Below are 23,383 nucleotides of genomic sequence, written 5' to 3' on the forward strand. Positions count from 1 at the left end.
TGTTCTGTGCCAGCCTATTCATCATGCTGACTCTTCCCCCATCAATTTTCCCACTGCTTGTGTTATCTGAACTTGTCATGAACTCTACAGATTTTCTCAGCTTTGTGCCAAGAGGAAATGTGCAACAGCAGTGCCAGCAAAGCTTCACCAACCGATCAACTGTTAGGATATCCCGGGGAGTTGATTAGATAGCACTATTCCTTGGGGCTGCTGAGCTTTTGGAAAAAGGTGGAGCTTTTAGGATGAGGGATATACATTCCTCCTTCCCCCTTCCTCCAAGATTTGGAAGAAAGATAGGGGGCAAACCACTGAACCCCCATACAAATGGGGAGAATGATTCACATCCTGCCTCTGATTATGGCCAGTGCCTGGGATTTAAGAGATGACAAAAATCATGCAACTTCCAGGATAGCTGCTTGTTGGTGGTGGAGACAAAAGAAGGGGAGATCCTTCCTGGTCACTGCAAGAGATCATCTTATGTTCTGACGCATGGGCTTTGCTTAGCATAAATGTTATCAATTGTTGAAAAATCACCCAGCCTTTATTTTTGATAGGAAATAGCAGGGATGGAATCAAGAATGGAACTGGGAAGCACAGTGAATGCCTCTAAACGTTTAGTTCTGGTCAGGAGACTTTAGAAATGATCTCTTTGTGTTTGAAACTCCACTGTGATCAAGGGATGCTTAATAATTTTTTTTCAAGTTGCATTGTATAACAATGTAAAAGCTTGAAATTAGAGCTGGTTGAAAAATGAAATTTCTGTCCTATGGGAAATTCTGAGATATTGAATTGGAATAAAAAGTTTAAAATTCAGAATTTTTTGCAAAATGAAGTATTCCAAAATATTTTCTTACTATTATAATTTATAATATAAGGGACAGATGTAATAAAACATAATATAAAAGTCAAAATGATGAAATTGAAATAGAATATTTTGATATTATCAAAACAAAATGTTTTGATAACTTCTCATTGAAAACATCAATGAAATTGAGATCTTCCTGTGAAATATTTCCATTTAGTTGAATCAGCATTTTCTAATGGAAAAATGTTTTTTGAAACATTTTGACAGTTCACTTGGAACTGAAATGCTTCTTTACGGAAGTTCTTCCTGCAACCAAATAAGTATCTAATGGTTTGTTTTTGTAGGCTTGCTCCCAGGAGCAGAGCAGCACACCCTGTTTCGTGCTTGCAGGTTTGCTCATGAGGTGCTAGGCTGTTGGCTTTGAACTGCAGCATTTTCTGCTGGGGGGAACCCTCACTTGGACCTGCAAAAAGACAGAAGAGGAAAAAAGGCAGGGCAAACTTAGGGCCAACCAACCTTGACAGCATGACCCTTTAAGTAACATTTCCAGTGGGGTTTGATAAGTGCTTTGCAGTTTCATGTCAAAAAGATGAAAATTGCTGTGACTTTTTCATCTGGTTTCTGTGCAAGGCTCTGAAAAGTGCATTGCATGAAGCACCTGTTTGATGTTTTAATGATGTTGCAGAAGAATCCATTGAGGGAGAGAGACGCACAGAGTTGACATCCTCTAAATGCTCATTTATTTGTTCCATAACAGAGGGTACAAGTCACATTAGTAGTAATAGCTTCTCTCTTACTTCAGGCTCACCCTGTGACACACTTGAGCCATTTAGATTTGCATTCCACAGAAAAAGAGAGCTGATTTCATTTACAGTACAGTGAGTGAAGAATCAGGCATAATTCCCATTTCTCTCAGCTCACTTGTCATCCAGGAAATTCAGCAGTATTTCAGTGGAGCAGGGTCCATCAGCACCTCTGTTGTGTGTTCATAGTTTTCAAAGTATTGGTAAATTGGAATACATTTATACAGTGCCCAGAACACACTCAGACAGTCCCTAGAAAGTTGTGTTTGCTCCAGATGTAGTCTTTATTTTAACAAATAAATGGAATGTTACTGTTTATAATAGTGACTTTCATTCTGGCTATCTGACAATAACTATGTAATGTAAAAGTGACTCTGCAAAATTAGCTCCTTTTGCTTCCTGTGTGTGTTTTGAGTCATACTTGCCTTGTTTACTGTCAAAACGTTGTTTCCATTCCTGTTAGTACTGCAGAGCTCATGCCACTATGGCAGAGTGAGCTGGATTCCATTCTGGATCAAATTGTCAGCTAAATTCTGAGTTTTGAATCTTTAGTATTGATGATGCTGGGCAGAGAGAACAAAGCCAGATCTTCAGACTCTAGGTTAAGATTGCAGCCGTGACAGTTAGGAAAGTCATCTTTTGATGTATGTATTTAAGAAATTTAGCTGTGGATATCCTTGAGTGAGAGAATAAATATAGGGCAGGTAGAGGTAGGCTAGTGTGATGGTTATAGCTCAGAACCAGGTGTCAGGAGATCCAGGTTCTATTTCTGTCTCTGCCAGGGACTTCTTGCATGATCTGGGGCAAGTAACATAAGCTCTCTGGGTCTCAGCATCCTCATCTATAAAATGAGGATAATGATGATTACTTCCACCTCACAGGCATGTTGAGCTTTAACCCATTCACATTTGTAAAGGGATTTGGGATCCTCATACTGAAGTTGCTAGATAAGTGTGTATCCTGCAATGTGTGATTTTTGAACTGCATTTTCAGAGACACAGAGAATTTACCTCAATCGGACATATAAGGCAGGGGAAGTTTGTCAGAATGCCAAGACTCGAGCAGATTGCGTGCAATCCTAATCTAGCCCTGGAGCTCTGACCTTTGAAGCAAGCTTCACCTTCAGACAGCCAAAGAGATCTATATACGCTTGTATAAAAATATGTTTTTGGGTTGAAGGAGGAGTTCAGTCTCCATGGCCATCCAGCCCAGGGAAATTCAGTCTGTAACCCACTCATGAATGAACTCTCTCTTCCAGTTTTGGAGGGACAGCCCTCTTCCCTGGGACTGGAGTGGGGAATGTAATCTAGGACGTGCCATGTTACTCTTCCGATGAACTCCGTCTCACTCATGTTGATGCTGCCCTGTCCGGGGTGGGATGGGGGAGATGAATTAAGTCTCCATATTAATTTAGTCTGTGGGCTTTCCTGGGCCACAGTTGTGTTGTGTAATAGACCACATCTTTTGTAGTGACAAGGGGGACTGAATGCTCATGTTGCTATAATCACATTACTTTTTTCTGCTCCCCACCACTCCCTCCCTAATTTTAACCTGAAGGAGGACCCTCCTTGGATAGGAGGGGAATTAAGTCTTGAGTCTGTTCATTCTGGCTCTTTCTGATGGATCCTAGCCCAGAATGGACCCCCAGCCCTAGGATGAGAGAGGAGAATTCATTCTCCATTAAATCTGAGGCTCTCTTAAGTAAAAACTGTTGACTTTGTCATATTGTGCAAATGTGCATTGCTTTTATCAAGACAATAAAGGGTAAATGGGGTGATCTCTGCTCCTGTGGAGCGGTCGGATGGTTACATTACACAATCTTCTAGAACATCTTGTAGCAAATACATGGGTTATATTAAAAGTTGCAATCATATCATTTTTTAAAGTAAATTGCTGACCTTCTGCAGTGGAATCAGCTTTATTGAATTTCGCCAAAAATGCGTTTATAATTCCCCCTCTGCCCCTGCATACACACGATATTCATGTCCTTGCTGTCCATGTGGAAATGTCCCTTTTTATGGTGATAAACAAAATTAAATTTGTCTTTGCCTCTGCTGCCCTGCCTCACCTTTAAGATTCCGTTAGGGGGGTGGGTAGGGATGCCAGTAGATGGCCTTACTCCAGAGGGAGGCTGGGCTGTGTCCCTGCACAAAGAGATAGGACATTGGACTGTGGCCGGAGGCCTCTGAACAAATCACATATCTAAATTTTGCCTGTTGGCAGAAATCTTTACTGCCATGGAAGCATTTCACATTTAGGGGGCGGATAAGGTATAGGACAGGTATAGCTCAGGTATTTTCTAGGAATGCTGAGGCATTATATAAAACATTAATTTTGACTTTAAATGCCTATATTTTGTTCTTAGGTGCTTTTTAATTACCATACACTACAAAGAATAAAATTCACAAATAATTATTGATGTAGCCTCATAATTTCACAATTATACTCCTCCCCAGTAATAAACGATAATAATCCCTCAGCCCCCTCCCTGAATTCCTGAAAGAAGAGGTACTTTGCATATGGCCAGGAAGTTAACAAACTTATATCCTGCACTTCTAAAGCAGTGTACATGTTGAAAGCACTGTACAAACATTAGCTAATCCTCAGAACACACTGTGTGGAAGCAAAGTATTATCTCCTTTTCTACACTCCTTTCTGATTGTACTTCCTCATCTGGTTAGCCCTTTTCATTTTAAAAGCATTTTACAAATGTTAATCCTCAGGACACTGCTGGGAGGTAGACAGAAACTATTATTATCCCCATTTTACAGATGAAGAAACTGAGGTACAGAGGTTCAGAAGGAGTCAGTGTACCAGATCTGGAACTAGAATAGAGGAGTTCCTTGCTCCCAGTCCTGAGCTTAGAACACCATATTGTGCTAAGGTGCCAATATAAATCAATATGTTGTTGTTGAGACAGCATAATTTCTCAGACTATTTTTATGTATTTCCTTCTACAGGCCCCAGCTTCGTTTGTAACTAGTTGTATTCGCCACAGTCCAAACAGAATCATGTAAGTAGATGAAAGGGCAAGCTGTCTCTACAATGCTTGGCATTTGCCTCTTTCTGCTACATTTCCCCCAATCCCTCTCTTTGGGCATTTAAAAGACCAGTTTCTCATATCTTAAGTGAAGAATATCCCTGCTCCCACTCCTAGAGTAACCAGGAGCATGCAGCTGTTAAACCCAGAAATATAAAATACATGTTTAAAAGATGACTCTGAGTGTGTTTAAAAAGAGCGAGAGAGAAGAGGAGTTCAGGGGAACCAAAAAATAGCAGCTTCCATTACGGTAATTAAATGGCAGCATTTAACCTATCAGGCTGTTGCGTGTATGTGAGAGGCGAGCAGGGAGCTGCATTTGAAATGATCACTGTATTCCTTGGGGAACAGAGTAGTTAAATAATTTGTTTGTGAGGTGTGAGTTCAGTGTCGGTAAAGCGAGCATGTGTGTGTTAGGAGCTGCGAGGAGAAGGTGGTGGCGGCTATGAGTTTACAGAGAATACCCTGGGGGTTGGTATTTACTAGCACCTGTGTGCTGTCAATAAGAACACAAGCTGCTGTTGCCTGTTGGTTAAGTGATCAGAGGATTTGGGGCCTCACCTAGTTCCAGGTATTGCATCATAAAGGCAGAACTTGCTTCACGCCAGGCCGCCTGGGACAGGCGCGAGGAACTGTTAAAGAAAACTAGGGAGAAAATGGGGGAAGAAGTGAATGGAGTCATTCTGATGAACTTCAGACACTGCAGTGACTATAAAGCAGCGGTGGGCAACCTGCAGCCTGCTGGCCGCACGCGGCCCGTCCGGGTAATCCGCTGGCGGGCTGTGAGACAGTTTGTTTACGTTGACCGTCTGCAGGCACGGATGCTAGTGGCGAACCGCGGCCACTGGGAGCTGCGGGCGGCTGTGCCTACGGACGGTCAATGTAGACAAACTGTCTCGCAGCCCGCCAGCAGATTACGGGGTGCTTGTGGCCCACGGGCTGCAAGTTGCCCACCAGCAGTAGTAAGTTGTTGTAAAGGATAAATTGTTCTATCTGGTCATTGCACTTGGCACTCAAGAATGTGGGGTTAGGGATCCCGAGGGAACAAGCTACTGCATAGAGATCTGCCACTTAAACATCACATCAAGCAGCAGCTTCCGCTGCAACAGAGAGTGGTCCACTTGTGCCTGGCATCATTCCTGCACTTCGAGGATGTAGCTTTTCAGATGGATACGGAGTGACAGGAATCAGCAAAGCATGCCCTTCCTGCCCCTTTTATCACTGAGCCCAACTCTGTGCAGATAATGGGGAAGCTGTTTGTGCACCCCTATGTGCTGAGAGATGAAGTTTGTTCGCGTTTTGTCCCCTGTTAAGTGAGTTTCCTGTTCAGTGTCATCTAGGGTCTGTCTGCCTCTTCTCATCCCCCCCGCTATATTTGAAAGATGTTTCATTTGTCTAGAGAGTATTTCCAGACACCAGAACTTCAAGACCTGTCCTGGCACAATGTGAAAGGATACTGGAAAATCTCCAGCCCCTCCAGCTGCCCCACCATCTAGTCTAATGGATGCTCAGTAACATACCCACAAATGTTTCTGAATATTCACGCCAGTTTTTAAATTAATTTACTTCAACCATGTTTTTGCCTCTCTTTTGTTTGCTTTCTGTGAAGATTCCAGCCAATGAGCTCACTGGCAGAAAACAACCACTGTTCATGGAAAGCAAATCCTGAAATCACAATTGAGTGTTCACCCCAGAAACCTAATTTTAATAGAACCCAAATGTGTAAAGGTTTTTTATTATACAAGTAAGAAAACTCCGGAGGTGTATTGGCATGGTAATCGTAACCCTAGAGAACCATGTTTTGTGTATGTCCAGAGAGAGCAATGATGAAACTCCTTTTATACCTTACCACTCGAATACGCTGTGTGCGTATGTGTAGTCACCATAGTATTTTCCACTGCTTCATTATTTTTACTATTGTTAGCATGAGTCGTCTTTTGGGCATTTTATCCAGACTTCTTTAGTTTTCTTCAGAACTCGGAAGAGCTGCTGACGACTCATGGAAAAAAACACTCTTGTGTCTAAATGGAACATTTTCCATTAGATTTGCATGTCCCCTGTATTTTCTGTCTTTCTTCCCTTCGCCTTTATTACTAAGTACACATAACCCAAATACAAAATTTTTGTTTCTTAAAAGTTCATCTGCTGCTGTTTCTTACCCCCCACCTGCGATCAGTGTCCTGTGTGATGACATAGATGGTTGTTTTCTAAATGCATATGAGGTAACCAACAGAATTGTGAAGGGCAGGTAGATATAATTTAAAAATATATTTAAAAATTACAAAGCAGGATTACCTCTTAAATAGAATGTATTTCAACACTTTTATTGGCACCATCAGCCTTTAATTTTACAGGTGGCTAGCTTTGTACTAGCATTCAGCAAACATTGTTTTAATGGCATTTAAAAGATGTATCTAAAACAAAAAAGAATAAAGAAACCAGGTGTGATTTGTAATCTGTAATGAATACTAGCTGCCACGCTTCCTCATCTTAGTATATTGGCATGTCTCTCACTTTCAGGAAGATGCAAATCAGAGGTGCCATAATAATACTACCATTTAGATGGATTTTTCCTTATCAAGTTAATCCCCTCAATACCCTGATGAAGTATATAGTGTGCAACGTTATCCCCGTATTACAGATGGGCAAATTGAGGCAGAAAGGTGAGGTGACTTGCGTGATGCATAGAGGGAATCTGTGACAGAGAAGGATTTTAGAACTCCCTAGTTCCTGGCTTCTATCCTGTGTTCATTTCTGTAGAGCATTCTCCTCTGGCTTTGGGAATGGGCAGTAGTAGGTAATTGTGCTCACCCCATCATTGCAACACTTTCTGATGTAAGGAGGGCATAATACACATAGCAGTATTGTATGTGACTTAGTGTGTCTTTGGTGTGTCTCATCGCCTGTTGCACACTTAAAAGGGTCAACAGCTACACATTTTAGATGTTTTTTCCTTGGCATTTGCTAGGCTGATTTGTTTAGTTGGTTCATTTGTGAAGTTTAAAATGTTGATAGTAACAGAGGCAGCAAGAAACATCAAGGCAAATACATTCCAATCAATCTTAGCTGTAGAGAGTACTCCCTGATAGCCATTGTGTAATGTAAAATATGCCAGATTCCCTTCCAAGTGGAGCCATCAGAAATTCTAGAGTAAAATAAAGAACCAAGAATGGCAACTGAAGACAAGATTTTTAATTCTTTTATATAGAAAAAGCATCCTAATAAATCCTGTTAAATGATTCTTTAATATGCCCTGCATTTGCTAGCAAGCTGTCACCAGTACTTCTGTAAGATTTGTTACTCCAAAACCTCAGACTTCAAAAACTCTGGGTCTGGAATTTCATACTAGTCTTCCAGTCCCGCAGGTCGACGTGAATTTTCTGATCCAAATTCATTCCAAGTCTTTCAAGAGATGCAGAGCCATGTGGATAAACCTATACAAGAAATTGGAATTTTTATAAAAGTTTCTTTATGAAAGTTGGCGACGATTGGACAGTGAATTCCAGAACCACTTTCCAGCAAGGGAATCCTGACTAAAAGAGTTAACCAAACCTGTCAGTCTATAAAATGATGCCTCTCTTCTCCACCATTCAAAACGTTTCCTCTTCAAGTTAATTTGATCTTACATGGGAACTTTGAAGAAAGGGCCGTATGTGGCCAACAGTTCTCGTACCTTGGACTATTGGAGGCCTTTGCCTTCAGTTTTCAGTGCTGGGAGCAAACCGCCTTGCAAAGAGTGTGTCTTCAGAGTTGGCCATTGAGCATCTAGCACTCAACAAAGGAGCCTCTTGAGCTTTTGCCGCTGTTCCTGCTGGAGCTCCCCTGCAATAACAAAGGAGCTGTTTGAGTTCCCGCTGCCCCCTCCAGAATGCCCCCCACCGTCTTCTGTGCTAGAATTCTGTAGTGATGTTAATCAGTCAGCCTAGGTCTTGAAGGGATCAGTATGGCTGGTTGTGCCTTGAAAATGCTAGTCAGCTCACGTGACTTGGAAATATAGCTTAATATTTTAATTCTAAAGATAAAAAAATCCTTCTGAAATTCGGGAGGGGGGGTTTGTCACCTGGTTTTGAAAGAGAACCTCAAGCTTTTCCCTCTGTACCCCCAAAATACTGACATTTTCTCCCCCTCCACCCGGAAAAAATGTTCTCCCAGATTGTACATCAGCCAAACGTCAGTATCGTTCTAATCATTATCTGCTACTAAATAACTTTTAAAGAGTTAAGGATGGACATTTTTTTCACACTTAGGAACTGTATGAAAGTCCTTTAACCTTTCTGTTTCTTGTTAAGATTGGCAGCCATGCTGCTTTCTATAGCTAACTTTTTTAAACTAAGATTTGTGTGAGGGTTTTCTTCCCCACCTCTCCACGCCCAATAATACAGCTGGTTAATTTGTGTGCTGTGTAGACCAAAAACTATTCAAGTGTCAGAGAAGTGAGCCCATAGTAGGAATAAATTGCCTTTTCCTCCTGGATCCTTTGGAACGTGAGTTCTTAGCGTGGTCCCACTTTAGCAAAGAATAGGTTTCGTGGACTACCTTCCAATCTCATTTTCAGTCACACAGCATCTCTATGACAATTATAGCAATTGCTTACCAGAAAAATTAGGATTAGGAAAATATTGCTGTAATTTAATTGTGTTTAATGCAATTACCTTTTTGTCCTTAATAAAACCTCAACCAAACAACTGATCACACTGTGTCGTTATCTGTTCTTAATGTCATCTTCCCCTTCCATGCACTGTTGTTATATATTCTTTGTATTGTGATAGAAAGAGCTCCATTGATGGATCGAGGCCCTATTGTGCCCGGTGCTGTCCAGACACAGAACAAGAGTGCCTGCACCAAAGAATTTACAATCTTAAGTAAAAGACAAGAAAAAGCAGGTGGATACAATTAATTGACTGAGTCCTCTCTCTCCACGCACATGCCTCTTTGCTGTCTGGTTCCCTTCTCCCCTGCATGTGTGCTATAGCTCTTGGTTACCGACTCCCTGAACATGCTACCCAGTCTCTAGGTACCCTTCCCTCTTGTTCCAGCTCCCTTCGTGTGCTGCCTAGATACCTACTCCCCTTGATAATCTGTCCACTGGTTCCCCTTCATATGCATCCAGTTCCCTGCTCTTCTCCCCCTAGCATCTCCTGGTGGTGGCTCGAGTAGTCCTACTGTTGTCTAAGATCCCCATCGGCACCTCCTGTTAGTTCCTCCTCTTTCCCTCTTTCTGTTATTTTAGTCATGGGCCATAATGGAGGCATCTAGGCTGGCCTCTGCTCCTTGTTCCAGCAACATTTACAGGTACCTAGACCCTTTTGATGCCTGTAGTATCAGCTTGGAAAAAAGGAGCACCATGGTTCAGTGGACAGGGCACTGGACTAGGACTCTTTGGAAGAGGGTTCTCTGCCCATCTCTGCCATTGACCTGCCTTGTGACCTTGGCCAAGTCACCTCCCCCCTCTGTGTCTCTGTTTCCTCCCTCACCCTTGCTCTATCTTGTCTATTTAGACTGTGAACTCTTAGGCAGAGAGTTCCCCCCACTATGTGTATGGACAGCACCTAGCACAATGGGGCCCTGATCTCTGCTGGGGGCTTTTGGCACTACTTCTAATACAAATAAAGTAATGAGGAGGAGGAGTCAGCACCATGTGACATGCCAGCTGTCCGTGTGCAAGGACTCTCAGACCACACTATGCGATTTGAGGTTTTGGAACAGGAATTAGTCGCTAGGTGCATCAGGAGTCCATTTATCTGAATACAGAGCCCCATTTCCAAGGAGGCCTAGTCGTAGTGGTAGCAAGTGTTTATATTATGACAGCATTAGGCTTACTCCTCTATTATCTGGGTTTTTTAGGGGGTGGATTTACATGCTGGCCCTCAAGCAAATGTTCCTGAGACGATTTAGTCTCAATCATCTTCCATTCTTGGTAAATTACTCTACCTCGGAATTGGCTTCCTGCTGTGGACTCCCCTAACCTCCATGTGGAGCTGCATTGAAAATCACTTCTGTTATCTTGAGGCTCTTGGACCTGCATGTGGCAGTCTCAGGCCATCTCCTCTCTGAGTCAGTTACCCAACAGAGGGTGCTGCCTCACAGCCCTTTGCTGTGAATTTAGCTGCCAGCTTAGCCAGATAGGCTTCATCCAGCATGGAAGGGAAAGCATATCTGGAGTGGGCAGAAACTGTCTTCTCCCCTTGCTTGCCCCATCATTCGGTTATAAAATTTCTGATGATAGAAATGAAAGGCTGTAGGCAAGAGACCTAAAAATAAATATGGGAGGGGAGGTTGGAAATTCTCCCTCTCCCTTTCTCTCCCTCTCTCTGGGAATCTCTATATAGGTTACATAGAGGGGTAGTTCACTTCTGTCTTGTTTGCTGGTTTTACCACTACCTAGAAAGACTTGGTATGTCTAATAGACAATTGCTTCCTTGTTGGGAGCTAACTAAGAGACAAATCTCCATCTGTTTTTGCATATAGTAGTGACATAGGAATTTGACCATATTCAGGGACAAAACTTGGAGCACTCTGTAACTAAGACCATGAGCACTTCTGATCGTCTCTGAGCTTGTGCAAAAATCTGTGACAACCAAAGTGAGCAGTCTGTTGATTCAAAGGTGATGAGTTCAAATCCTGTTGAGGCCATGTTACTGCATCTGGCAGCCTCACAGAATTTTGAAATAGATAAGACCTCCTATATTACATCACATAATCAAACCACTTCCTCCTCCTCCATGATTGTTCCCTATGCTCTATTTCTAGTGATTTATCTAATCTAATTTGGGTCCCTGAAATTTATAATTTAGTACTGGAAGCCTTTGCTTTGGCTATCCCTCCCTTTTTTCCTGGGTGGGACAGAGATAACATACTTCATACAAATGGAGAGCTCTCTTTGCATTAAAAGAGGAAGACCTGACCTCTCTTATGACAGGCAAAACTGTGTCTCCTCTCCGTTAAACCACCAATGAAATACATTTTGCACTAGCGTATAATGCTGTGATTTATGCTGTGATATGCTTTGCAATAACCCAGTGTCCTTTTGCCTTTGTGTTGATTTTTTTCTCTCCTATATTTAATATATTTTGTGGGTATCTTAGTGAATGGGTATTTACCCAAAATGCCCATGGGAGACGATGCTCCAAGCTTTTCCTGCTTCTTAAGGGGAGAGATCTACCATTTTCTTGTGTGCACCTATTTCTTATTTTGTAAATTTATTTTTCTATTTTTGTTCTTTTGCTGCCACCTTTTGAAATAGCATTAACAAGTGGCATATTTTAAAATAGAAGATAACTGGAGGAAAACATACACAATATGTATGTCTCTCTGTATGTCTCACACCAGTAACAACTTTTTCATAGTATATTTTCAACTTCTGACATTTAGAAACAAAGAAGAAAAGTTGCAGTACTTGTGCCTGATTTTTCATTTAAAGATACACTAAACCAGAAGCCAGCCCCTTCTTGTTCAGGGTGGAAATACTTTGATCCAGTTTTCTGAAAACAATACTCATTTCATGAGAATATTTAATCAGTAGAAAATAGGGAGGATTTAGTTTGTTTGTTTAGTATTTAACCAAGTGAATAAGGCAGATTAAGGGGGGGGAGGGGACCAGACCCATAAACAAGGTGATATATAATATTTTTTTTCGTTCTCCTTTTAAATAAATACCGATCAGCTTTATGTTCGGAGACAATAGGAGCCGTTGGCTTAAATTTGCAGTTTACTGTATTTATGGCTGTAATATCAAGGTGCTGCCGTCGTAATTTCATGCCCCAATGAGAAGAGCAAGGTCGAAGCAAATGCTTCCATCGGCATCTGCTAACACACTAACTCATAAACAAGGCCCGGCTGGATCAGGTGGCACGGAATAATACAGGCTAATGAAATACAGCACAGCTTTCCATTACTGTTAGTTTTTACAGTGTCGTCATTACATGTAATTTATGTTTAAAAAATTCAATTTTATACAAGGCTCTGGGAAATAGGGGTCTGCAGGTCACCCAACGACTTTTAACGGCTCTGAGAGTCCTTATTGCACTCCACTGTTCCAACAAAATGTTAATAATAAATAAAAATTTCCCCCCTGTTTTACTTTTTCTTCTTTCCCTGGCTGAGTCTCTCCTTCTGCCTTTTTAATTTTGAGCACTTTAAAGAGAGTTTGGGGGTTTTAGGCATTTGAGGGTGTCTCTCCCACCACTCTGATATTTGGGGAGGCAGCAACTGCCTGCTTATTCTCCCTCTGTCCACATATCAATCACTCAGGGTCCTGTAAATGGAGTAAACATGGCTGAGGAGAGGGAGATACTTAACAACCTCTCTCCCAAACCCTCACCCTCTGACATTGCCCTCCTCTCCTCCATTACACTTCATTTTATTATAGACTCCAAAAGCCCAGGAAGAGAAACTGCTGCCAGGGTTTTTTTAATGTGTGTGTGTGTGGGGGGGGGGGGGGGGGGGGGAAATGCCATTTTTAACCCTTTCCTTCCTGGGTGCTCAGCTGAATATTTAGCCTTGTGCTGTCAATCAGGTTTTCTCTTAATTTAGTGTAAGATAACTGAGAGGAAGGCACTGTTGTCAAGTCAGGATGCTGCTTAGAGGGACCTCTGGCACATTAAACAGTGTGTGTGTATATATATATGTATATATATATGTATATGTATGTGTGTGTGTGTGTGTGTGTATATATATATATATAAAGGTCACAGTTGTGTAATTAACGGTGCCGTAGATTATTAAGGCAGAAATAATTCAAAGCACTCTAAATTAGTTTGAAAATTGCTTTACCTTTTTCCTTTCTCTGTTTGACAATTAAACTAGACTGGTCATTTTCATGTTGACATTCAGGTTCACATGTGCTTGTACAATACTGGAGTTACAAGTGCATCTGGGAAGTGTTCAGATCCAAATAAACGACTTCATTTAAATGTAGGGAAAAAAATCACAGAGATGTTTCTATTGACCTTGGGTTTTGGTAAAACCTTACACTGAAATTGACCTGATGTTGGCCCTTTATCAAGGACATATGGAAGGAGAAGGATCAAGGGACTGTACCTTTGACCCCAGTGAAATGTATGAAACTCTATGAACTTTTTCAAAGGACTGCGTGTTGGAGGAAAAATAGTACTGGCATCTTGATTAAAAGGACCCAGGTAGCAGTGCGTGGAACTGCCTCTGAACAGGTAGAATCATTAATGTGGATCAGATTCCAGGATGCTTGTATGGTGATTCTGTTAAACTGTGACCATGTTCTTATGAGACCAGGTGACTCAATGGCTTTCAGGAACAGGACTGTAATGTCATTTCAGGATACCTGCTGATAGTCTTCCTTTCAGTTATGTGATTTGATACAGGCATCATGCAGACAGGTGATTCATTGCAACTAAACAAAGTCAGCCAGTTTTGTTTTGTTTGCTTTTTAACAGAAACAGTGAGGGGAGGGGAAAAAACCCACCTGTTTGTCTCTGTAGAAGTGCAGGTGTGGCGACAGCCCCTGGAGCCAGTCCATTAGACAAAGCGAAAGTAAAGCCGGCTTTTGAAACCGACAAAAGAATGTGACTCCACATTTTTTTCTGCTGGGGGGAGGGATAAAGTTTTTCATCCTCCTAGTGAGAAGTTTTCTCGTCAAAACCAATTCTACCTTCAGAGAACTAGTGAAAATCCTGTTGCTTGAGTCACTAAACTGGGTGAAGCTCTGGCAAATATTATGTAGGGAACAATACCCACACAGGATGGGGAATGAACAAAGTGCCCTAACAGGAGCATATGTTGAAGATTAAAAAGTTTTAATAGCTCACTTAGTCCATTTCCCAGCTCATGCAGGGTTTTTCCCTACTCTATGTTATCCTCATGTTTTATCCAGGAAGTGCTGGCCCTGTGGTTAAGGAACGGGGTTGGGACGCAGCAGATCAGGGGTCAGTTCCCAGCTCTCCCACAGACTAACTGTGGGCTTGTCTTCATGTACAGGGCTACAGCAGCACAGCGCTGTAGCGCTTTAGTGAAGACACTACTATGCTGATGGGAAAGCTTCTCCTGTCAACGTAGTTAATCCACCTCCCCGAGAGGCGGTAGCTATGTTGGTGGGAGAAGCTTTCTGGTCGATATAGCACTGTCTACACTGCGGGGAGGGGGTGGATTAGGTTGCTATAACTACTTTGTTCAGGGGTGTGGATTCTTCACACCCCAGTGTGACATAGTTATACCAATATAGGTCTGTAGAGTAGACCCAGCTTGTGATAACTTGGACAAGTCACTTTAATCTCTCTGTGCATCACTTTCTCAACTGCAAAATCCCAGGCGCAGAGGGGACTTTTACCTCCCTACTTCATTCTCTAATTTGTTTTGATTCTGTGTTTAACTACAAGTTACAGAGGCTGGGTGGTTTTCCTGAAAATCGGAAATGGCAACAATAGTGAAGTTCCTGAAAAAAAGGCAACAAGGACATCTGAATGCAAAGCACTGTTGGGTGTCAGATAATGCAAATCAACACCGTCAAACCTAAAAAGAAAATTTTATGACTTTATGAAAATTATGACGAATTCTTACAAAAGCAGCAGCTCTAAGGAGGAATGAGATAGATGGACCAGAGATGGGAGGCGGGGGAGGTTTGCATTCTGAAGGGCTGTGAAGGCAGTTTCCTTACATCCTTCTCGGCTCAGTCCTTTCTCAGTACCCTCTGTGGTTAGATTATTCCTTGCAGATAGCAATCAACTGGAAGGAAGTGTGTGTCTAATTTGCATGAGATTATTTAAAACAAAAAAAAAAGGCCTGCATTAGTCAGGGTGATGGTAAACAACGCAAAGAGATGCCTTTTATAATATAGCCGTGGCTTAGCTTTCAAAGCCAAATATAATTCACTTACAATTGGCAGTTTCCTTTATTGTTCCTTTTAACCTTTTGGATTCTGCATGGTCTTGATCTTGCTGCAACTCCAGAAGATCTAAAATGTTTGCCTTTCAAACTGGGGGGAGGCGAGGGTTGGGAGGGGGGAATCTTCTATTATACTGATATGATTCTATTGACACAGTTGTCCCCGAAGACAATCCTATTAAGCACAAGGCTTTAGATTTTGTAGCACTGTTGTACACCCAAGAGAGATTGTGTTATATTTGGGTTGCTAAATTCATACTAGATAAGAGAAATTAACAAGACTGTGAATGTTTTTTAGATGCCTCTATGATGAAAGACTATAAATTCTTAGTGGAAGTTGTGGTGGGAGGCCAATGGTGGAAGTTGATGGACTCTAGAACTCAAATTGAGGTTTGTTGTCCATGAACCAGCACCAACCCAAGAAGAGCCAAGTAGTAGAAATATTCTTCTGCCATGATACATGGTGAACATAGTGACCTGGTGTCACTTACACTAGCACTTTCTCTTCTCTAAATAGCTGATGGGCTCTACTGAAGTATTGTCTCTGGGTAGTACCAAGACCCTTGACTTCATTTTGGCTTAGGCAAGCCAGAAGGGACATAGGTGGAGTGAGGTCAAGTTACTTGAATTTGTTTAATAAAGAGCAGTCCAGCCATCATGGTAAGTCAAGACAGGACACGGGGGAGGAGGGGTGGCGCAAGGACGGGGAGCTAGATGGACCACTGGTCTGATCTGGTACAGAAATTCCCATGTCCTTATATTAATGATATAATTTTTTGCATTCCTGAGCCTGGAAAACAAAGTTAGACATACCTGAGTTTGGAAAAATTGCTACTGGGGTGTGCGTGTGTGTGAGGCAAATTTCAATCCAAAGTGAACTTTGATGGCTAAATTATATACTCCTGAGAAAAGACTTTTACAAATATATTGTACATTTTTGTTAGCATTTGTGAAAAGTGCCAGATTGACAGTGTTCAGTCTCTGTGCTTGTTACAATCTTGTCCTCTGCTTATTAACAGGGGGACCAATTTGGTAGTGTTTTCTGTGATGCAGACATTTGTCGACGAGTAATGAGACTACTTCATGGAGGCCACAGAATAGCCATTGGATGGTAGCAACTTTCACTCCCTCCTGACTTGTGCTGGATTCAAACCAGCAACCTAGATATGAAAGGCTCCATATCTCATTACCATTCACATGAGCTTTTCCTTCCCTGGTAAAACAGGATTTTGTAATGGAAATAGTGACACTGTCGTGTCGCTAGTGGGCATGACCAGAATAATGCAAGAAATTTTATCTGTAAAACTTTCTTTTTCCCAAACAGGCTGAGAATTGAGGGGGCGGGAAACAATGAGTATTATTTCCTGTTCTTTTCATAGCCCGAAGATCTCAAGGACAAAGTATCCTCCATAACTAACTGTGTGTTCCTCAATGTTAAATGTTATCACATCTGCTACCTTTGCATGGAAATAGAACAAAATGCCCCTTTTTAGAGAGAACCACATTTGCAGCCAGCAGCTAATATTGGTTTGTGTGTCTGGCTCCAGCTTTATAAAATTCCACAGTTGCTGGTGATCTACAATGCTGGCATCTGCTTATGCTCTCTCTTCTATTGGATAATTATGAACTGGTTAAAGCCGTTCCTTTCTTATTAGGACTTTGCTTTCTAACATGGTTTAGATACCATAAATATTGCTACTGGGACTTTAAAATAGAAGCCTGAGTTGATGTAGACCATCTCTCTTTGTTTTTCATGTGTCTCTTCTGGTTTCTGCTCTGATGAGGCATGCATCCAACACAGGTGGAGTGTGTGTGTGTGTGTGTGTGTTGTCTGAGCACAAGACTGGGGGCTAGAAACTTCAGATTTATTATCCTATTTCTGACACTGACAACTCTCTGTGACCTTGGACAAGTCACTTAACCTTTCTGTGCATCAGTTTTCCCATTGTAAAATTGGGATAATACTATGTAACATAACTCACAGGATTGTTATGAAGATCAGCTAATAAATATAAAACCCTCTGAAGATCAGATGCATTGTCAGTGCTATGCATCTAATAAGTAGCATTCCAGAGACAGCCTCCCATGTGGTGGTGGTGCCTGAGCTAGATTGTAAGCTCCTCAGGGCAGGAACCTGGCCTTTTACCTGCTTTTGTGTGCAGTATATGGCATTCCACAGACAGTGCACACTCTCCCAGGCCCCACATTGCGGTCTCCATCCTAGCAGCGCATTCTTTTGCTAGAGCCCATTTTCTCCTGTTGAAAAAGCCATCCAGCTGTGCTTGCTTCCTTCACAGATGCTGGTCATCATGAATCTTTCAGCTGCTGTTCTCTTTCCCCTCTTAGGCCAAATTCTCTCCATATGTTGTGGCCGCTTACAGATGGGCACCTTCGCATTTTCTAGTGACAGGAAAGACTGCACCACAATGTACCATGTGTGCAGCATGGCTGCAGCGATGTGCGAAATAAAAACCAGGCTGGCCTAGAGCAATATAATCAGGCAGTAGTAGGCTGGGACAGTGCTAATCTGAAAGTTTGAGCTTGGCCTTGTTTTGATCTGTTTTGTTAGTTTTATTTCCTGCTTGCATTCTGTGTCCCATTCATACTAATCACAGTCAGTCCTGATTTTTTCTTTTTATTTCTGCATTTGTCATAAAATAAAGCAAATTATTCCCGTCTTTGGAAACGATCTAGACTAATTAGTCGTCTAACCCAATAATTAGTTTTTTGTTTCCCTGTCTGTTTTCATGCATTATTGTTGGTTTTTTCCCCTCTTTTTTTTTTTTTTTTACACCATTACAGATTAAAATGAGCCACATTTGCAGTTGATGGTATCTTTTTTTCGGGGGAAGAGTGGAGAATTGCAATAGAAAACTACTTCTAAAGCAGCAATAAACTCAAGGATAAATTAAGGAAATTGAATGAGCCACATTTGGAAGCAGTGTTGAGGCTAATATTCTGTCGCTTAAGGTTAAATTGCAACAGAGAGAAGAGAGGGAGTGATTTTAGTGAATCCGAAATCGGGGAGGCAGTGCTGTTCGAATCACTACCAAAATCCTTCTGCAGCTTGAAAGGGTTCTGCCAGGCTTGCAGATTTAATTACAGGCGCATCAAGTGAGTAAAGATGCTAAACTGATCTCGTTTCCTCTTCTCCCCCAGGACTGACGGATGAAGAAATTGACCTGGCTTTCCAGCAGTCGGGCACTACCACAGATGAGCCACAGTCCCTGGGTCCTTCCACACAGCTGGTGCCAACGCAGCCCCCTCACCTCGTGCCGTACAGTAAGTAGCCTCTTGAAAGCACCTGGTCCTATCATTTTATGCAATGATTTTGCAATCCTATTCCTTATCTGCTTTCTTACCTCTGTACTCCTTTAATTATACTAGTTTGCAATGCTGAATCCCAGGAAACAGTGGAATCTGCTGTGGTTGTTTCTAGCAAATATCCCACTTGTTGTCAGAGTCACACCCCTGATCTTACTTGAAATACACTTTTTAATTGTTGATGAAAGTGACATAAGTACACAGCAGACACAATCACAAGATGGTGTCACACAAGGCAGCTGAGGTACAAGCTATATTAGTCCACAGACTAATGTGGTAAATTATAGTCTGTCGTTGCTTATGCTGAGGAAGCATGGTGTAGAGATCTAGTTTCTGTTCCCAACTCTGCCGCTGACTCACTGTATAGCTCTGGACAAGTCCCTTAACCTTTGTAGGCCTCATTTCCCCCTCTCCCCCCTAAAATTGGGGGATAGTACTTCCCTACCTCATAGGGGATTTATGAGATTGAATTCATTAATATTTGAATAGTAGAATAAGGTCCTTGGATAGAAGGTGCTATAAAAGAGCAAAGTTATTTAGTTATTTATTTTACAACGGAACCTGTACAAGAGTTCACCTTTATTAGGCAAATTCCTGCTTTTAGGAATCCATCACAAACTATCCAGAAAGGTACTGAGTATAATTCTGCTCCACGTTCATTGGAAGACTTACCTCCCATGAGTGACTGATTTTTATCATTGATCGCTTGAGTAGTTGCTCTAGACAGGTGACTAAAGAATTTCAGCAAACTAGATTGTAAGTTCTTCAGGGCATGGACTATGTCTTCCTAGTGTGTATGCAAAATCTAGAACAGGTCGCTACCTGTGATTGGGACTCTGGATCCGATGGCATTACAAATAATTATAAATAATAATGGTGCTTATTTATCTTCAAAAACATTTCTCCTAGTGTTCTCCAACCCCCCCCCCCAATCTCAAAGAAGGACTGCAATATTTTGGGATATACTGTGTATATGTGTATATATGGCTGTTATATTAAAATACACACACCATTTTTAAAGTCCCAATGGAATCTCTGTAGACTTAAGATTTATGTATACTTTTTGCTAGGTTTGTTTTAACATGCAAATGTATCTAAGCTCCATACAATAAAAACCAAAATGCGCACACCATTAAAAATCCATCAAGAGGAACTGTTCAGTTCACATGTGGGGCTGGCAGTTTGAAAAGCAGTTCTTCCTTCACTTACCTGCCAAGTACCAAGGACTGAGCTTGTTATTGTTTCTGCCAGTCAGTAGCTCCTAAAACAGTGTCATTGTGATGATGTTGATGCCTTCTGGTGTTGCAGGTAATGCACCCATCTACCCATGTCCTTTCTGTGGTCCAGCAGATAGGGCTCATAACTGGGAGTCAGGTGACTTGGCTGCTATGCCTAGCTCTGTCACTGGTTTAGTTGTGTGACCTTGGGCAAATCACTTAACTTCTGTGCTTCAGGAACCCTCTCTTGAAACGGGGTTAATGTTACTTACCCTCCTTTGTAAAGTGGTTTCAGATCTTAGGATGAAATGCGCCATGTAAATGCTAAGTGATGGTGTTATTGCCTAGTGAGGCATAAAGTGTTTCTATTGTTTGCACTGAACTTGGCACTTTATTTAGGCCTCATGCTAGGTACAACGTTGTTTAAACACAGTAGCGGAATTCGAGCACAGTTCCACAACCCATGTGCTGAGACTTGCTCTGGGTGGGAGTGGTTAGTTTATGGCGCAATGTGGCTATCACTAGAGATGATCCAAAATGACCTCCCTCATTCCGACATACCTTGAACTTTGGTGTGGTGAGAGGAAGGTTTGGAATGAGGGCTTTGCTGTCTGTAACGGGCTGCACAAGAATCCAGATTTCAGTGCCTCCAGACATTTGGGAAAGGGGGTTGAAATATGAATTTTGTGTCTCAATCTAATCTCTAGCTATCATGGTCACAGAAAATAACCCCCAAATCAGACCCTCGCTATCTCGGTCAGGGAAACTGAACTTAGCCCCATATTAGTGACAGCTGTGTCCAAGTGCAGTTTTTACTAGCTCAATTCAGGACCCAGTGCAGGCAGGGTCTTTGCTCTGTGTATGTCATAGAGTCCCATTAAAACCACCAAAGCAGTGAAGAGGCACAGAGGGTAAACTGGAAAACAATGCCAGTGTTGCCAGCCCTCACAACTTTATCACAAGCTTTGAGCGATATGGTGTTCCTCTAGAGCCCCAGCTCTTGGAGTTCTGCGAATCGGTGAGAATCTCGGCTTTTTAAAAAAATGTAAGTTTCTAGCTTTCCTGATTGCATAGATAAGCTTGAAAACATGGCCCCTAAAGGCTCAAAAATGAGAAGGCAAATAAGAAGAACTCAGAAGTTTTTGTTTTGTTTTTAAATCTCATAATTTTAAGCCAGCCTTGTGATTTTTTTTGGGGGGGGGGCGACTTTTGCTTTTTGAATGTTTGGGGTTGGCAACAGTGCGGGGTCTTCTACTTGTGAACCAAACACTACATTCTCTAGCAATCCCAAAGCACACGGGATAGCACAAAGGGGGCCAGCTTAGGCAGTGTCCTACCCCTCTGTCCTTCCCCCATTGCTTCTTTGAAGACCCTTGTATTTACACTGAGCCTCTAAGTGTGGTTATAAAAAGAATAATAGTGAAATGAAAAAGATGCATGCCTCAACTCACCCTTTGGTTGCATTGCTTTTGCCATTCCTCTTGGCCCTCCCTTGCTGGATGTTGTCTAGTTAGATATAGGCCTGTCTCCATATCTGCCTATCCAGCGCTTTGCACGCTGTTGGAAATGCACAAGTAATAATCTATGAATTGCCTTACGGCTGGCGGGTTACACTCTGCTGCAGGACAGAGTGTCCCTGCAGACTTGGCCCCATGATCTTTTAAGGTAGCTCATTTGCTACAGGCAGCTTTATCTGTTGGACGGTGATAGCTTGATGGATATTTCTTCAAAGGCCCACATCTGCCCCAGGTCAGTTGTTTCCGTGATAGTTTACCAAGCCACTTAATCTTTGGTAGATTCATCAGGCACTGCACTGTATAGGAAAGAACCTGTTTCTGCTCTCTATCTACTCTATGTTCTTGTATGACCCTCACCACCATAGTGTCTGAGCACCTCTGTAGGTAGTGCTCAAAAGTACCCAAGGGACAAAACAGGCCAGTCAGAGAGCTGAACTTAAATCCTATGAGCCCCACCAGATTCCACTGTGCTTGGGCTCCTGCAGTCTTGGTAACGCCGTCTGTTCTGAAGGAGATGATGCAGGAAACAAATTATACGATTTAAATACCTCTTGCTGCACAGATTGTGCTGGGAGTGGAGGCAGTAGAGTAAATTCTGATCTTTCGTTGGCAATAGCTATTAGCCATATAAGTACTTAAAAAAAAAAAAAAAAGCCTTGTAAGTCTTTAAAAATAGCATAGACCTTGCCAGAGGTAGAAGCTATCCCTGGTTTGGCTTTAGAGCAGCAACAGTAACTTTTGGGGGGCAAAGGGAAATAAATTCCTCAAGTTTCCAGTCATTGTCTTTGAGCTTGGTGCCTCCTGTACCATTTCACCCCTTCTCCAGGGGGGTAATTCCTTCTCTCCTTTCCTGTACTTTTGCCAAGAGGTGTCAAAACTGCTTAAAAAAAAAAAAGCTTGATTTTGATTAATATAGAGAAACAAGACTTTGCCTGACTGATAATAAAACTGATAAATGACATTTGAATTACTTGTAGCGGTAATTTATTACATAAAATATCTTTTATTTGACATGCGATTAGTTGCTGGAAGCATCACTCAATCTGACTAGTTTAAACATGCTCTGAAATGAACCCCCAGTAAAAAAAACAAAACAAAAAAACGGGCTGTCTGCTCCTGGTGTTATGAAATACACTAATCCGGGAGTGAGGACAAAAATCTGACTTTAAATATTTAAATGATTAATTGGGTTTATATATTTTTTTACCTTTCTATCCCCCTTAATTACAAGCAAAATCAGGGGAGTTTCTGAGATAGGTGTGCAAAGCTATTTGCTTATCACTTAGGGATTGTCTACGTCCCTCTCCATGACTCCATTCATGCAGATTTTATACAGCCTTCCTGTGTGACTTTGGGTAGATACCTATCAAGCGATCACGGTCCAATAGAGGAAGCTGCCTGTAGCAAATGAGCTACCTTAAAAGATCACTTAAACGTTCTGTGCCTCAGTTTTCCCATCTGTAAAAGGGAGCAACATCCCTTCCATGCCTCACAGGGGCTTGTGAGGATTCATTAACATTTATGAAGGACTGAGACCCTCTGATAGAACACTTAATGGAAGTGGCAAGTGTTATTTTTCTCCCTTCCCCATGACTAGGTCAGAATAGAAGCTAGAGCAGCACAACTGTGTGTCTCAGTGTAGTGCAATATTGGCCTATGGAAACCTTGAGTGGTGAGGGACAGATGGAAGCCTAGTATCTCCAGTGATGAACGAGGGAAGCACGGCTCAGTTTCTGACTGAATAGTAGGGTTTGAAGGACTTAGTGCTTTTCACCTCCTTCACTCATTGACCCTCACAGCATAAGTCTTACTATTCTCATTTT

General features: G+C 41.9%; 1 protein-coding gene across 2 annotated transcripts in view; it reads left to right on the plus strand.

Annotated features, from left to right (window-relative positions):
• The window catches only part of PEX14 (peroxisomal biogenesis factor 14), a 99,666-nt gene that overhangs the window by 58,892 nt on the left and 17,391 nt on the right, over window positions 1–23,383 (plus strand). For both annotated transcript variants that reach the window (XM_005292839.4, XM_065575343.1), the window contains one exon: window positions 18,662–18,784. In XM_005292839.4, coding sequence (XP_005292896.1) covers window positions 18,662–18,784 — 123 coding nt within the window. The remainder of the gene's footprint in view (window positions 1–18,661; window positions 18,785–23,383) is intronic.

Source organism: Chrysemys picta, chromosome 21, assembly GCF_011386835.1.
Source record: "Chrysemys picta bellii isolate R12L10 chromosome 21, ASM1138683v2, whole genome shotgun sequence".
Classification (NCBI taxonomy): Eukaryota; Metazoa; Chordata; order Testudines; family Emydidae; genus Chrysemys; species Chrysemys picta.